General features: G+C 57.1%; 1 protein-coding gene across 1 annotated transcript; it reads right to left on the bottom strand.

Annotated features, from left to right (window-relative positions):
* Positions 1 to 3,406: 3,406 nt before the first annotated feature.
* LOC121285061 (collagen alpha-1(I) chain-like) lies at positions 3,407 to 14,343 on the bottom strand. Its single transcript, XM_041201184.1, has 2 exons — positions 14,332 to 14,343; positions 3,407 to 5,476 (listed from the first exon to the last, which is right to left on the bottom strand). The coding sequence occupies exons 1-2, from the start codon at positions 14,341 to 14,343 to the stop codon at positions 3,407 to 3,409; spliced, it is 2,082 nt and encodes a 693-aa protein (XP_041057118.1).
* Between the last annotated feature and the right edge of the window lie 448 nt (positions 14,344 to 14,791).

Raw genomic sequence — 14,791 nt, 5'->3', positions numbered from 1 at the left:
CCCCCCCCCCCCCCCCCCCCCCCCCCCCCCACCCCCCCCCCCCCCCCCCCCCCCCCCCCCCCCCCCCCCCCCCCCCCCCCCCCCCCCCCCCCCCCCCCCCCCCCCCCCCCCCCCCCCCCCCCCCCACCCCCCCCCCCCCCCCCCCCACCCCCCCCCCCCCCCCCCCCCCCCCCCCCCCCCCCCCCCCCCCCCCCCCCCCCCCCCCCCCCCCCCCCCCCCCCCCCCCCCCCCCCCCCCCCCCCCACCCCCCCCCCCCCCCCCCCCCCCCCCCCCCCCCCCCCCCCCCCCCCCCCCCCCCCCCCCCCCCCCCCCCCCCCCCCCCCCCCCCCCCCCCCCCCCCCCCCCACCCCCCCCCCCCCCCCCCCCCCCCCCCCCCCCCCCCCCACCCCCCCCCCCCCCCCCCCCCCCCCCCCCCCCCCCCCCCCCCCCCCCCCCCCCCCCCCACCCCCCCCCCCCCCCCCCCCCCCCCCCCCCCCCCCCCCCCACCCCCCCACCCCCCCCCCCACCCCCCCCCCCCCCCCCCCCCCACCCCCCCCCCACCCCCCACCCCCCCCACCCCCCCCCCCCCCCCCCCACCCCCCCCCCCCCCCCCCCCCACCCCCCCCCCCCCCCCCCCCCCCCCCCCCCCACCCCCCCCCCCCCCCCCCCCCCCCCCCACCCCCCCCCCCCCCCCCCCCCCCCCACCCCCCCCCCCCCCCCCCCCCCCCCCCCCCCCCCCACCCCCCCCCCCCCCCCCCCCCACCCCCCCCCCCCCCCCCCCACCCCCCCCCCCCACCCCCCCACCCCCCCCCCCCCCCCCCCCCCCCCCCCCCCCCCCCCCCCCCCCACCCCCCCCCCCCCACCCCCCCCCCCCCCCCCCCCCCCCCACCCCCCCCCCCCCCCCCCCCCCCCCCCCCCCACCCCCCCCCCCCCCCACCCCCCCCCCCCCCCCCCCCCCCCCCCCCCCCCCCCCCCCCCCCCCCCCCCCCCCCCCCCCCCACACCGCCCCCACCCCACCCCCACCCACAGCCCCACCCCCACACACCGCCCCCACCCCACCCCCACCCACAGCCCCCACCCCCACACACCGCCCCCACCCCACCCCCACACACAGCCCCCACCCCCACACACCGCCCCCACCCCACCCCCACACACAGCCCCCACCCCCACACACCGCCCCCACCCCCACCCACAGCCCCCACCCCACACACAGCCCCCACCCCACCCCCACCCACAGCCCCCACCCCACACACCGCCCCCACCCCACCCCCACCCACAGCCCCCACCCCCACACACCGCCCCCACCCCACCCCCACCCACAGCCCCCACCCCCACACACCGCCCCCACCCCCACCCACAGCCCCCCACCCCCACACACCGCCCCCACCCCACCCCCACACACCGCCCCCACCCCACCCCCACCCACAGCCCCCACCCCCACACACCCACAGCCCCCACCCCCACACACCGCCCCCACCCCCACACACCGCCCCCACCCCACCCCCACCCCCACCCCCCAATCCCACAGCCCCCACCCCACCCCCACCCACAGCCCCCACCCCAGCCCCCCACTTCCCCCGCACAGGAAAGCTAACTGCTGGCTGGTGTGTTTGGTTTATCTGAAGCTCCCCCTGACTGTGCCCTCTCCTTACCCCAGGTGTGAAGTCACTGAACTTCGGAGGAGCAGTTGGGGGCAGCACTTTCTGTGTTTTCACCTTCTGCCTTGGGGGGTGAAAGGGGTAGTTCTGTGGGCACCCCATGCCCCCTCAGTCCTTTGGCCAGCTGGCCATCCTTCCAGCCGTCGCCGAGCTATTTGACATTGGGTGGCATCATAACCCAGTCTAAAGATGCTCTCCCCCCAACCTGCTTCTTTCCAGCCGAGGCTGTTCAACTCTGACTCAGGCAAGGCTGTCTCTGATTTCCTTCACCGGGGTAGGCTGTGCGGGGCTAGGGTGCGACGATGAGTTCTGATTGCCACATTCCCTCTGTGGGAACACCCCCTTCTCGCCCGTCCAAACCACCCCCCACCCCCCCCCACCCCCCAAACCTCCACCACCCACCACCGCCCCCCCCACACACAAACCAGCTCCCACTGCCGCCCCACCAGCTGTAATTCTGGGTGGTGAACTCAGTCACCCAATCGCATGTGTGGGGAGATCTACAGAAAAGGGTTAAACTGGTTGAAGCAATAACCCCAAATATGGGAGATACACACACACTAAACGGGGAAAAATGTATAATCCAAATGCATCTGGGGAGTGGGAATCACGAAACACAGCTCATAAAGAGGAATCCCTCCTTACTGACTTTGTGTGGAATTAAAGATGAGAATCTATTATTAATATGTTACTGTGTCTTGATTTATTGTTATGCTGTTTTCTGCCATATGCAAACAGTTTTCCCAGAGCCTCAAACCATAATGTTTCACTCTGACTCTTTCACCCCCCCCGACCTGCCATCACTCCCTGTTAGGATGTCCTATCCTCCACTTTGCATTTCCTCCAATCAGCTGAAGAGTGGACCCCGTGGGCCCATCCTCCCACCCGGCTGAGCTCCTCAGCTGTGTCCACTGGGCGGAGAACCTACAACCCGGGGGCGGGGGGGGCTCCGTCTCAGGATAAGGGGCCGCTCATTTAGGACCGAGATGTGGAGAAGTTACTTCACTCGAATTCTCCACCCCAGAGGGTCGCGGATGCTCCATCGTTGAAGACATTTCAGGCCGGGGCAGACAGGTTTTTGGTTTCTCAGGGAATATTTGCAGTGGGTGGGAAAGTGGAGTTGAAGCCTGAGGTCAGCCATGATGGTATTGAATGACAGAAGTGACTTGCCGGGAGAGTTTTGCTGTTGATTGCAGCTTGGATTGCTCCTGGAATGTGTGACTGCTCCCTCTGGGATCTGACAGAGCAGGTAGGAAGGTCCTGTTCAGTGACGGATCTGAAATGAGTTTATTTTGTAAACAGTAATTCCTATAACCAGGGCTCCTGTTGGCAATGTCATGCAAGATAGGGGCAGCCAAGGGAACGGATTGACAGGAATCCCCATCACTGGTTACAGGAATGCAGGGTTTCTGCCACTAGGCTGACAAACCACAGAGTGGAAGTTGGAATCTCATGGTGGGGACCAGCGAGAGAATTTGGTCTAAAACAGAAACCCTGGCCCCAGTGAAAGCGAACATGAAGCCGATTGTCATAAAAACCAAACTGGTTCTCGCTGATCGTCTTTGCCACCCTGACCGAGGTCTGGGTGATGTGACTGCACTTCACACTTAACCACCCTGTCAAACTGCCACTCAGTTAACCTGCTAAATGATTCAAGAAGGCAGCAGAAAAACACCTTAACCTCAAGGTAGTGAATGCCTGTCTTACCAGTGACACCAATTTCCTGAGAGGGTTTTTAAAACATACGACCATGACCATCCAGGAAACTCTCAGCCAATCTCCTGGTGCCCCCTCGGGCCTGGCAGTGCCCCTCGGGCCTGGCTGTCTCCCCTCGGGCCTGGCAGTGCCCCTCGGGCCTGGCTGTCTCCCCTCGGGCCTGGCAGTGCCCCTCGGGCCTGGCAGTGCCCCTCGGGCCTGGCTGTCTCCCCTTGGGCCTGGCTGTCTCCCCTCGGGCCTGGCAGTGCCCCTCGGGCCTGGCTGTCTCCCCTCGGGCCTGGCAGTGCCCCTCGGGCCTGTCTGTCTCCCCTTGGGCCTGGCTGTCTCCCCTCGGGCTTGGCAGTGCCCCTCGGGCCTGGCTGTCTCCCCTCGGGCCTGGCAGTGTCCCTCGGGCCTGGCAGTGCCCCTTGGGCCTGGCAGTGCCCCTCGGGCCTGGCTGTCTCCCCTCGGGCCTGGAAGTGCCCCTCGGGCCTGGCTGACTCCCCTCGGGCCTGGCTGTCTCCCCTCGGGCCTGGCAGTGCCCCTCGGGCCTGGCTGTCTCCCCTCGGGCCTGGCAGTCTCCCCTCGGGCCTGGCTGTCTCCCCTCGGGCCTGGCTGTCTCCCCTCGGGCCTGGCAGTGCCCCTCGGGCCTGGCTGTCTCCCCTCGGGCCTGGCAGTGCCCCTCGGGCCTGGCTGTCTCCCCTCGGGCCTGGCTGTCTCCCCTCGGGCCTGGCAGTGCCCCTCGGGCCTGGCTGTCTCCCCTCGGGCCTGGCAGTGCCCCTCGGGCCTGGCAGTGCCCCTCGGGCCTGGCTTCTCCCCTCGGGCCTGGCAGTGCCCCTCGGGCCTGGCTGTCTCCCCTCGGGCCTGGCAGTGCCCCTCGGGCCTGGCTGACTCCCCTCGGGCCTGGCTGACTCCCCTCGGGCCTGGCTGTCTCCCCTCGGGCCTGGCAGTGCCCCTCGGGCCTGGCTGTCTCCCCTCGGGCCTGGCTGTCTCCCCTCGGGCCTGGCAGTGCCCCTCGGGCCTGGCTGTCTCCCCTCGGGCCTGGCTGTCTCCCCTCGGGCCTGGCTGTCTCCCCTCGGGCCTGGCAGTGCCCCTCGGGCCTGGCTGTCTCCCCTCGGGCCTGGATGTCTCCCCTCAGGCCTGGCTGTCTCCCCTCGGGCCTGGCAGTGCCCCTCGGGCCTGGCTGTCTCCCCTCGGGCCTGGCTGTCTCCCCTCGGGCCTGGCAGTGCCCCTCGGGCCTGGCTGTCTCCCCTCGGGCCTGGCTGTCTCCCCTCGGGCCTGGCTGTCTCCCCTCGGGCCTGGCAGTGCCCCTTGGGCCTGGCAGTGCCCCTCGGGCCTGGCTGTCTCCCCTCGGGCCTGTCAGTGTCCCTCGGGCCTGGCCGTTCTCCTCGGGCCTGGCTGTGCCCCTCGGGCCTGGCCTTGCCCCCCGGGCCTGGCTGTCTCCCCTCGGGCCTGGCAGTGCCCCCCCCAGGCCTGGCAGTGCCCCTCGGGCCTGGCAGGGCTCCTCGGGCCTGGCCTTGCCCCTCGGGCCTGGCAATGTCCCCTCGGGCCTGGCCTTGCCCCTCGGGCCTGGCAATGTCCCCTCGGGCCTGGCCTTGCCCCTCGGGCCTGGCCTTGCCCCTCGGGCCTGGCAATGTCCCTCGGGCCTGGCCTTGCCCCTCGGGCCTGGCAATGTCCCCTCGGGCCTGGCCTTGCCCCTCGGGCCTGGCCTTGCCCCTCGGGCCTGGCAATGTCCCCTCGGGCCTGGCCTTGCCCCTCGGGCCTGGCAATGTCCCCTCGGGCCTGGCCTTGCCCCTCGGGCCTGGCAATGTCCCCTCGGGCCTGGCCTTGCCCCTCGGGCCTGGCAATGTCCCCTCGGGCCTGGCCTTGCCCCTCGGGCCTGGCAATGTCCCCTCGGGCCTGGCCTTGCCCCTCGGGCCTGGCAGTGCCCCTCGGGCCTGGCCTTGCCCCTCGGGCCTGGCCTTGCCCCTCGGGCCTGGCAATGTCCCCTCGGGCCTGGCAGGGCTCCTCTGATGTCCTGTTGGACTCAATCTGCTGGATATCAACAGACCTGTGAATCCTGAGAGTGTTTCTCTTTCAAAAGTGGGTAAAAAGAGCGGGGAGAATATTTCAGCTGGTTGCTGGGGCAATGAAGCCAGGTAGAGCTGGGAGGAAAGGTTTTTTTAGAGGGGAGGGGTGGGGAGTAGGATGTCATTCTAGTGGCAGACGAGGACTTGCTGAATGGGAGGGGGAGAGGTGAGTGGCTTTGAGGGAGCAGGTTTATTGAGGGACAGAGGTGAAGAGTGGGAAGACATCGCTATGTCCCCTGTGAAATGTCCCCCCTGTGGAACAGTGCGAGGTTAAGGTTTGGATCTCAGCCAATCCAGGGTGTCCCCGTAATCAAATATTTTAATTCTCAACGGCACACACATAACCTTTCACCTCACTGAGTTGTCACAACCTGTGTAACCCCTGAGTTTATGACAGCAACAACAGGAAGGGGATCTTCCACTCGTGTCTAATACAACAGAACGTTTTATCAAATATTCTGGTTAATGTTTTGTACTAAATATTTTTTGTTACTTTTCTGGTGAACACTGTATGCTATTTATTCGACTATAATTTATCTACTCCTTCATCTTTGTCCTTTGTTATGACAAAGCATTTATTTAATAAAGATACATAAACACCAAACAAAAATGTGTTGGCTGGAATTCCCTGGTGTGTTTGGACATGGAGCAGGAAAATGAGCTACTCAGGGAGGCACTGAACACACACCACAGAACACAATAGGTCCACGCTCTCCCTCTGGCTCGGTGGAGCGAGCTGATACGGCAAGATGGAGGGGTTGAGGGACGGGTAGACGGAGGGGTTGAGGGACAGGGAGACGGAGGGGTTGAGGGACAGGGAGATGGAGGGGTTGAGGGGCAAGGAGACGGAGGGGTTGAGGGAAGGGGAGACGGAGGGGTTGAGGGAAGGGGAGACGGAGGGGTTGAGGGACAGGGAGGTGGAGGGTTTGAGGGAAGGGGAGACGGAGGGGTTGAGGGACAGGAAGACAGAGGGTTTGAGGGAAGGGGAGACGGAGGGGTTGAGGGACAGGAAGACAGAGGGTTTGAGGGAAGGGGAGATGGAGGGGTTGAGGGACGGGGAGACGGAGGGGTTGAGGGACAGGGAGACGGAGGGGTTGAGGGACAGGGAGATGGAGGGGTTGAGGGACAGGAAGACAGAGTGTTTGAGGGAAGGGGAGACGGAGGGGTTGAGGGACAGGAAGACAGAGGGTTTGAGGGAAGGGGAGATGGAGGGGTTGAGGGATAGGCTTTGTTGAACCAAATAGTCCTTTCTTGTTCCTAAACTCAGCTATCGAGATGTCTGTGGACCCCATGTATACCTAACACACCACACAGATTACAAATACATTTAGTAATATTTAATCAACAAATACTTAGCAACAAGGTTAATCAATGTTTTAAACATCACCCAGCAAGTGTGAACAAAAAGATTAAATGTTAAGACACTAGTTCAGTTACAGGATGAATGAAATCCTAATATCAAAATTCTAAAATAGAAAGAGCTTCTGGCATTGTCACAGAGGGAGCACACATCACAAACTGTACCCAAATGGACTGGACAATAGAGTTCAGACCCCCGAGGGGAGAGTGAAAAAACCACAACATGGACACACAACAGAACTAAGAGGTGGGGTGAGAGGGGGTGGATAAGAGATGAGGGTGGAGGGAGGGGGAGGGAGAGATGATGCACAGCGTGGGGATGCGGGGCAGAGAGAGACTGAGCAGAGCCATAAGCAGGGGTAGCAATTGGATAGCGAGGCATAGGAGAAGAAACGGTTGGGAGAGCTGGGGAGGATTGGTCGGCTGGGTGAAGTCAGAGGGGTGAAGGCGGGAGTGAGAATGTGTCAGAGGTGGAGGAGGCACTGCGGAAGGGAAGGAGAGATAGGGAGACAGAGGAAAAGAAGCAGGGGGAGAGAGGAAGCACAGACAGTGGGAAGGGAATCCAGATGAACTAAAGGTAGAGAGAGGAATGTACAGAGAGAAGATCTGCAGAGAGGCAAAACACTTGAAGAGACTAAGAGAGACACAGGAGAGTGAGAAGATGAAAAAAATATAGACAGAGCAAGAGAGAGTGAGACAGAGAGAGAGAGTCAGAACAAATAAGAGAGAGGAAGAACGAACATACACAGAGAAAGTATTGTCAACAAATTACCCCAGGAATGTACAGGCATTATAAATGAGGATAAATTGTAAATATATGATTGTTAACAATAATACCTTATTATAAAGGCTATTATATAAAAACTGTACACTGGATCATGCCTTAAACTTGGTCACTTTTTATAAGAAACAAAAGCATCAAAATGTACAGAGACCTTCCTACAAATATCCATCATTTCCCATGTGTTACTGTGAATATCCTGGTACAAGCAGGATTAACATCAGTAGAGATACAGTTAGGAACAAAGGGCGGTGGGGAGAGAGGGGTTACTGAGTGTCAGTGTGAGGGAGCTGGATTAACATCAGTAGAGATACAGTCAGTAACACAGGGCGCTGGGGGAGAGGGGTTACTGAGTGACAGTGTGAGGGAGCTGGATTAACATCAGTAGAGATACAGTCAGTAACACAGGGCGCTGGGGGAGAGGGGTTACTGAGTGACAGTGTGAGGGAGCTGGATTAACATCAGTAGAGATACAGTCAGTAACACAGGGCGCTGGGGGAGAGGGGTTACTGAGTGACAGTGTGAGGGAGCTGGATTAACATCAGTACAGATACAGTCAGTAACACAGGGCGCTGGGGGAGAGGGGTTACTGAGTGACAGTGTGAGGGAGCTGGATTAACATCAGTAGAGATACAGTCAGTAACACAGGGCACTGGGGGGAGAGGGGTTACTGAGTGACAGTGTGAGGGAGCTGGATTAATATCAGTAGAGATACAGTCAGTAACACAGGGCGCTGGGAGAGAGGGGTTACTGAGTGACAGTGTGAGGGAGCTGGTTTAACATCAGTAGAGATACAGTCAGTAACACAGGGAGCTGGGAGGAGAGGGGTTAGTGAGTGACAGTGTGAGGGAGCTGGATTAACATCAGTAGAGATACAGTCAATAAAACAGAACACTGGGGGAGAGGGATTACTGAGTGACAGTGTGAGCGAGCTGGATTAACATCAGTAGAGATACAGTTAGGAACACAGGTTACTGGGGGAGAGGGGTTACTGAGTGACAGTGTGAGGGAGCTGGATTAACATCAGTAGAGATACAGTCAGTAACACAGGGCGCTGGGGGGAGAGGTGTTACTGAGTGACAGTGTGAGGGAGCTGGATTAACATCAGTACAGATACAGTCAATAAAACAGAACACTGGGGGAGAGGGATTACTGAGTGACAGTGTGAGGGAGCTGGATTAACATCAGTAGAGTTACAGTTAGGAACACAGGTTACTGGGGGAGAGGGGTTACTGAGTGACAGTGTGAGGGAGCTGGATTAACATCAGTAGAGATACAGTCAGTAACACAGGGCGCTGGGGGGAGAGGGGTTACTGAGTGATAGTGTGAGGGAGCTGGATTAACATCAGTAGAGATACAGTCAGTAACACAGGGCGCTGGGGGGAGAGGGGTTACCGAGTGACAGTGTGAGGGAGCTGGATTAACATCAGTAGAGATACAGTCAGTAACACAGGGCACTGGGGGAGAGGGTTACTGAGTGACAGTGTGAGGGAGCTGGATTAACATCAGTAGATATACAGTCAGTTACACAGTGATCTGGGGGGAGAGGGGTTAGTGAGTGACAGTGTGAGGGGGCTGGATTAACATCAGGAGAGATACAGTCAATAACACAGGGCACTGGGGGAGAGGGTTACTGAGTGACAGTGTGAGGGAGCTGGATTAACATCAGTAGATATACAGTCAGTTACACAGCGATCTGGGGGGAGAGGAGTTAGTGAGTGACAGTGTGAGGGGGCTGGATTAAAATCAGGAGAGATACAGTCAGTTACCCACTGATCTGGGGGTAGAGGGGTTACTGAGTGACAGTGTGAGGTAGTTGCTTAACATCAGTAGAGATATAGTTAGTAACACAGGGCGCTGTGGGAGAGGGGTTACTGAGTGACAGTGTGAGGGAGCTGGATTAACATCAGTAGAGATACAGTCAATAACACAGGGCGCTGGGGGTAGAGGGGTTACTGAGTGGCAGTGTGAGGGAGCTGGATTAACATCAGTAGAGATACAGTCAGTAACACAGGGTGCTGGGGGGAGAGGGGTTACTGAGTGACAGTGTGAGGGCGCTGGATTAACATCAGTAGAGATACAGTCAGTAACACAGGGTGCTGGGGGTAGTGGGGTTAGTGAGTGACAGTGTGAGCGAGCTGGATTAACATCAGTAGAGATACGGTCATTAACACTGAGCGCTGGGTTTAGATGGGTTACTGAGTGACAGTGTGAGCGAGCTGGATTAACATCAGTAGAGATACGGTCATTAACACTGAGCGCTGGGTTTAGATGGGTTACTGAGTGACAGTGTGAGGGAGCTGGATTTACATCAGCAGAGATACAGTCATTAACACAGGGCACTCGGGGGAGAGGGTTTACTGACTGACAGTGTGAGGACGCTAGATTAACATCAGTAGAGTTACAGTTAGGAACACAGGGCGCTGGGGGAGAGGGGTTACTGAGTGACAGTGTGAGGGAGCTGGATTAACATCAGTAGAGATACAGTTAGGTAAACATGGCGCTGGGGGTAGAGTGGTTACAGCGTGACAGTGTGAGGGAGCTGGATTAACATCAGTAGAGATGTTGTCACTAACAAAGGGGGCTGGGGGAGAGGGTTACTGAGTGACAGTGTGAGGGAGCTGGATTAACATCAGTAGAGATACAGTCAGTAACACAGGGCGCTGCGGGTAGATGGGTTAGTGAGTGGCAGTGTGAGTGAGCTGGATTAACATCAGTAGAGATATAGTCATTAACACAGGGTGCTGGGGGGAGAGGGGTTACTGAGTGACAGTGTGAGGGAGCTGGATTAACATCAGTAGAGATACAGTCAGTAACACAGGGCGTTGGGGGGAGAGGGGTTACTGAGTGACAGTGTGAGGGAGCTGGATTCACATCAGTAGAGATACAGTCAGTAACACAGGGTGCTGGGGGAGAGGGGTTACTGAGTGACAGTGTGAGGGAGCTGGATTAACATCAGTAGATATACAGTCAATAACACAGGGCGCTGGGGGGAGAGGGGTTACTGAGTGACAGTATGAGGGAGCTGGATTAACATCAGTAGAGATACAGTCAGTAACACAGGGTGCTGGGGGAGAGGGGTTACTGAGTGACAGTGTGAGGGAGCTGGATTAACATCAGTACAGATACAGTCAGTAACACAGGGCGCTGGGGGAGAGGGGTTATTGAGTGACCGTGTGAGGGAGCTGGTTTAACATCAGTAGAGATACAGTCAGTAACACAGGGCACTGGGGGAGAGGGGTTATTGAGTGACCGTGTGAGGGAGCTGGATTAACATCAGTAGAGATACAGTCAGTAACACAGGGTGCTGGGGGGTGAGGGGTTAGTGAGTGACAGTGTGAGGGAGCTGGATTAACATCAGTAGAGATACAGTCATTAACACAGGGCGCTGGGGGGAGAGGTGTTACTGAGTGACAGTGTGAGGGAGTTGGATTAACATCAGTAGAGATATAGTCAGTAACACAGTGTGCTGGGGGGAGAGGGGTTACTGAGTGACAGTGTGAGGGAGCTGGATTCACATCAGTAGAGATACAGTCAGTAGCACAGGGCGTTGGGGGGAGAGGGGTTACTGAGTGACAGTGTGAGGGAGCTGGATTAACATCAGTACAGATACAGTCAGTAACACAGGGCGCTGGGGGGAGGGGTTACTGAGTGACAGTGCAAAGGAGTTGGATTATCATCAGTAGAGATACAGTTAGGTAAACATGGCGCTGGGGGTAGAGTGGTTACAGCGTGACAGTGTGAAGGAGCTGGATTAACATCAGTAGAGATACAGTCAGTAACACAGGGCACTGGGGGGAGAGGGGTTACTGAGTGACAGTGTGAGGGAGCTGGATTAACATCAGTAGAGATACAGTCAGTAACACAGGGTGCTGGGGGAGAGGGGTTACTGAGTGACAGTGTGAGGGAGCTGGATTAATATCAGTAGAGATACAGTCACTAACACAGGGCGCTGGGGGGAGGGGGGTTACTGAGTGACAGTGTGAGGGAGCTGGATTAATATCAGTAGAGATGTTGTCACTAACACAGGGTGCTGGGGGGAGAGGGGTTACTGAGTGACACTGTGAGGGAGCTGGATTCACATCAGTAGAGCTACAGTCAGTAACACAGGGCGCTGGGGGGAGAGGGGTTACTGAGTGACAGTGTGAGGGAGCTGGATTAACATCAGTAGAGATACAGTTAGGTAAACATGGCGCTGGGGGTAGAGTGGTTACAGCGTGACAGTGTGAGGGAGCTGGATTAACATCAGTAGAGATACAGTCAGTAACACAGGGCGCTGGGGGGAGAGGGGTTACTGAGTGACAGTGTGAGGGAGCTGGATTAACATCAGTAGAGATACAGTCATTAACACAGGGCGCTGGGGGGAGAGGGGTTACTGAGTGACAGTGTGAGGGAGCTGGATTAACATCAGTAGAGATACAGTCATTAACACAGGGCGCTGGGGGGAGAGGGGTTACTGAGTGACAGTGTGAGGGAGCTGGATTAACATCAGTAGAGATACAGTCATTAACACAGGGCGCTGGGGGGAGGGGGGTTACTGAGTGACAGTGTGAGGGAGCTGGATTAACATCAGTAGAGATACAGTCAGTAACACAAGGCGCTGGGGGGAGAGGGGTTACTGAGTGACAGTGTGAGGGAGCTGGATTAACATCAGTAGAGATACAGTCAGTAACACAGGGAGCTGGGGGAGAGGGATCACTGAGTGACAGTGTGAGGGAGCTGGATTAACATCAGTAGAGATACAGTCAGTAATACAGGGCGCTGTGGGGAGAGGGGTTTCAGCGTGACAGTGAAGGAGCTGGATTTACATCAGTAGAGATACAGTCAGTAACACGGCGCTGGGGGGAGAGGGGTTACTGAGTGGCAGTGTGAGGGAGCTGGATTCACATCAGTAGAGATACAGTCAGTAACACAGGGCGCTGGGGGGAGAGGGGTTACTGAGTGACAGTTTGAGGGATCTGGATTAACATCAGTACAGATACAGTCAGTAACACAGGGAGCTGGGGGTGAGAGGGGTTACTGAGTGACAGTGTGAGGGAGCTGGATTAACATCAGTAGAGATACAGTCAGTAACACAGGGCACTGGGGGAGAGGGTTACTGAGTGACAGTGTGAGGGAGCTGGATTAACATCAGTAGAGATACAGTCTGTAACACAGGGCGCTGGGGGAGAGGGTTTTCAGCGTGACAGTGAAGGAGCTGGATTTACATCAGTAGAGATATAGTCAGTAATACGTGGTGTAATGAATGTTGTTCAGTTTGATTGGAGAGAAATGATTGTTTGTTTGGGTTTTGCTCTGATTATTAACTGAAGGAATCTATCTGGACTTTGCTGCGTGTCTGGTTGCTAACTGAGAATGAAATATATTCTCAGAAGGAATGAGTTAGCGTAGACAGCATGTGTACCACTCCTGTTTGAACTGTCCATCACAAATCATGCATGGGGGTTTATGAATTTGGACCGTTAGCTCAGAATCTCTCATCCTCTCACTCATTTTATGCACAGGGATCAGTCACAGTTCAGTTCGCAAGACTCTTCCCGCTGAATCAGGAGGTCGTGGGTTCCAACCTACTCTATAGACAGAATCCTAGATTCTGACAACACAGTGAGAGGCCATTCAGCCCATCATGCCTGTGACAGCTCCTTGAAAGATCTATCCAAATAGTCCTATTCTCCTGCTCTTTCCCCTATCGCCTTGCAAATCTCTCCTTTTCAGTATTTGTTCAATTTCCTGTTGAAAGTTCCTATTGAATCTGCTTCCACCGCCCTTTCAGGCAGCGCCTTCCAGATCACAACAACTCACTGTGGAAAATTCCAATCTCTCCCTCTGGATCTTTTACCGATTCTCTTCACTCTGTGTCCCTCTGGTTACCCACCCTCCTGCCACTGGAAACAGTTTCTCCTTATTCCCTCTATCTAAACCCCTCATGATTTTGAATCGTTGTATTAAATCTCCCCCTTAACCTTCTCTGCTCTAAGGAGAACAATCCCAGCTTCTCCAGTCTCTCCACATTAACTGAAGTCCCTCATCCCTGCTCCCATCCTGGTAAATCTCCTCCGCACCCTCTCCAAGGCCTTGACGTCCTTCCTAAAGTGTGGGACCCAGAATTGGGACACAATCCTCCAGCTGGGGTCTAACCCAGTGATTGATAAAGGGTCCACAATAAGTTCGTTGCTTTGTCTGATCTAATCTTCTGTTAATAAAGCCAAGGATCCCCTATGCTATTTTTAATAGCCTTTCCAGCTCATCTTGCTACCTTTGATGATTTGTGTACATTTAGCCTGAGGTCTCTATGTTTCTGCACCCCCTTTAAAATTGTTCCATTTATTTGATAGTCTCTCTCCTCCTTCTTCCTACCAAAGTGTAATACTTCACACTCCTCTGCTCTACACTTCATCTGCCATGGGTCTGCCCCCCCTTACTACTGGATGTGATGTCTTTCAGGTGAGATGTTACACTCAGGCTCTCTGCTGGACAGAAGAGATTCTCTGAACATGTTGTGAAGACGCTCAGGATTCATCTCCCCTTTCGGCTCTGGTATCCCGGCTAATATTTAAACAGCAGTCAACAGCACTAAACATTCCTTTCAATTTGCTCATTAGGTCGCTGGCTGGGCCCAGCATTTATTGCCCATCCCCAATTACCCCTTGAGAAGGTGGTGGGTGAGCTGCCTCCTTGAGCCGCTGCAGTCCATGTGGTGTAGGTACACCCACAGTGCTGTTAGGGAGGGAGTTCCAGGATTGCTACTTGTGGGATCTTCCTAAGAGCAAATTGATGCTGAGCTTCCTACATTTTGGGACATCGTGAGGTGACAGTTGCTAGATAAATACAAGTGTTCCCTTTCTTTCACAGACTGTCAAGTGGGTGTTGGATCTCCACTAGAAGCATTGCTGATCTGGTAGGACATAAGCTTATTGTCTGTTTTTCAGTGAATCAGAGTAGACAATGAGTCATGTGTGTGCCCAGCACTGCCCTGTGTACCAATTCAAGAAAAGAACAGTCCGAACATTGGGCACACACAGAACATGCCAGCCTGTTAGCTTCTGACAACAGGAGGTAAAGAAGTGCACCAGGAATCGGCAGCTAACACTGCCACGGTGTGTGGAGCAAGCAGCTGATGATGGGGCTGTTGGGAGGAGGGGCTCTTGTTATGTGCTCAACAGCTAATCACCCCTCCTCACAATATTTCCTAACAGTGCACCTCGTGTGTTCAGGCATTTCATCTGTTTTTGTAACCCTCATTACCCCCG

Source organism: Carcharodon carcharias, chromosome 12, assembly GCF_017639515.1.
Source record: "Carcharodon carcharias isolate sCarCar2 chromosome 12, sCarCar2.pri, whole genome shotgun sequence".
Classification (NCBI taxonomy): Eukaryota; Metazoa; Chordata; class Chondrichthyes; order Lamniformes; family Lamnidae; genus Carcharodon; species Carcharodon carcharias.
Note: the sequence above shows the minus strand (reverse complement) of the source record. Positions and strands in the feature narration are given on the sequence as shown.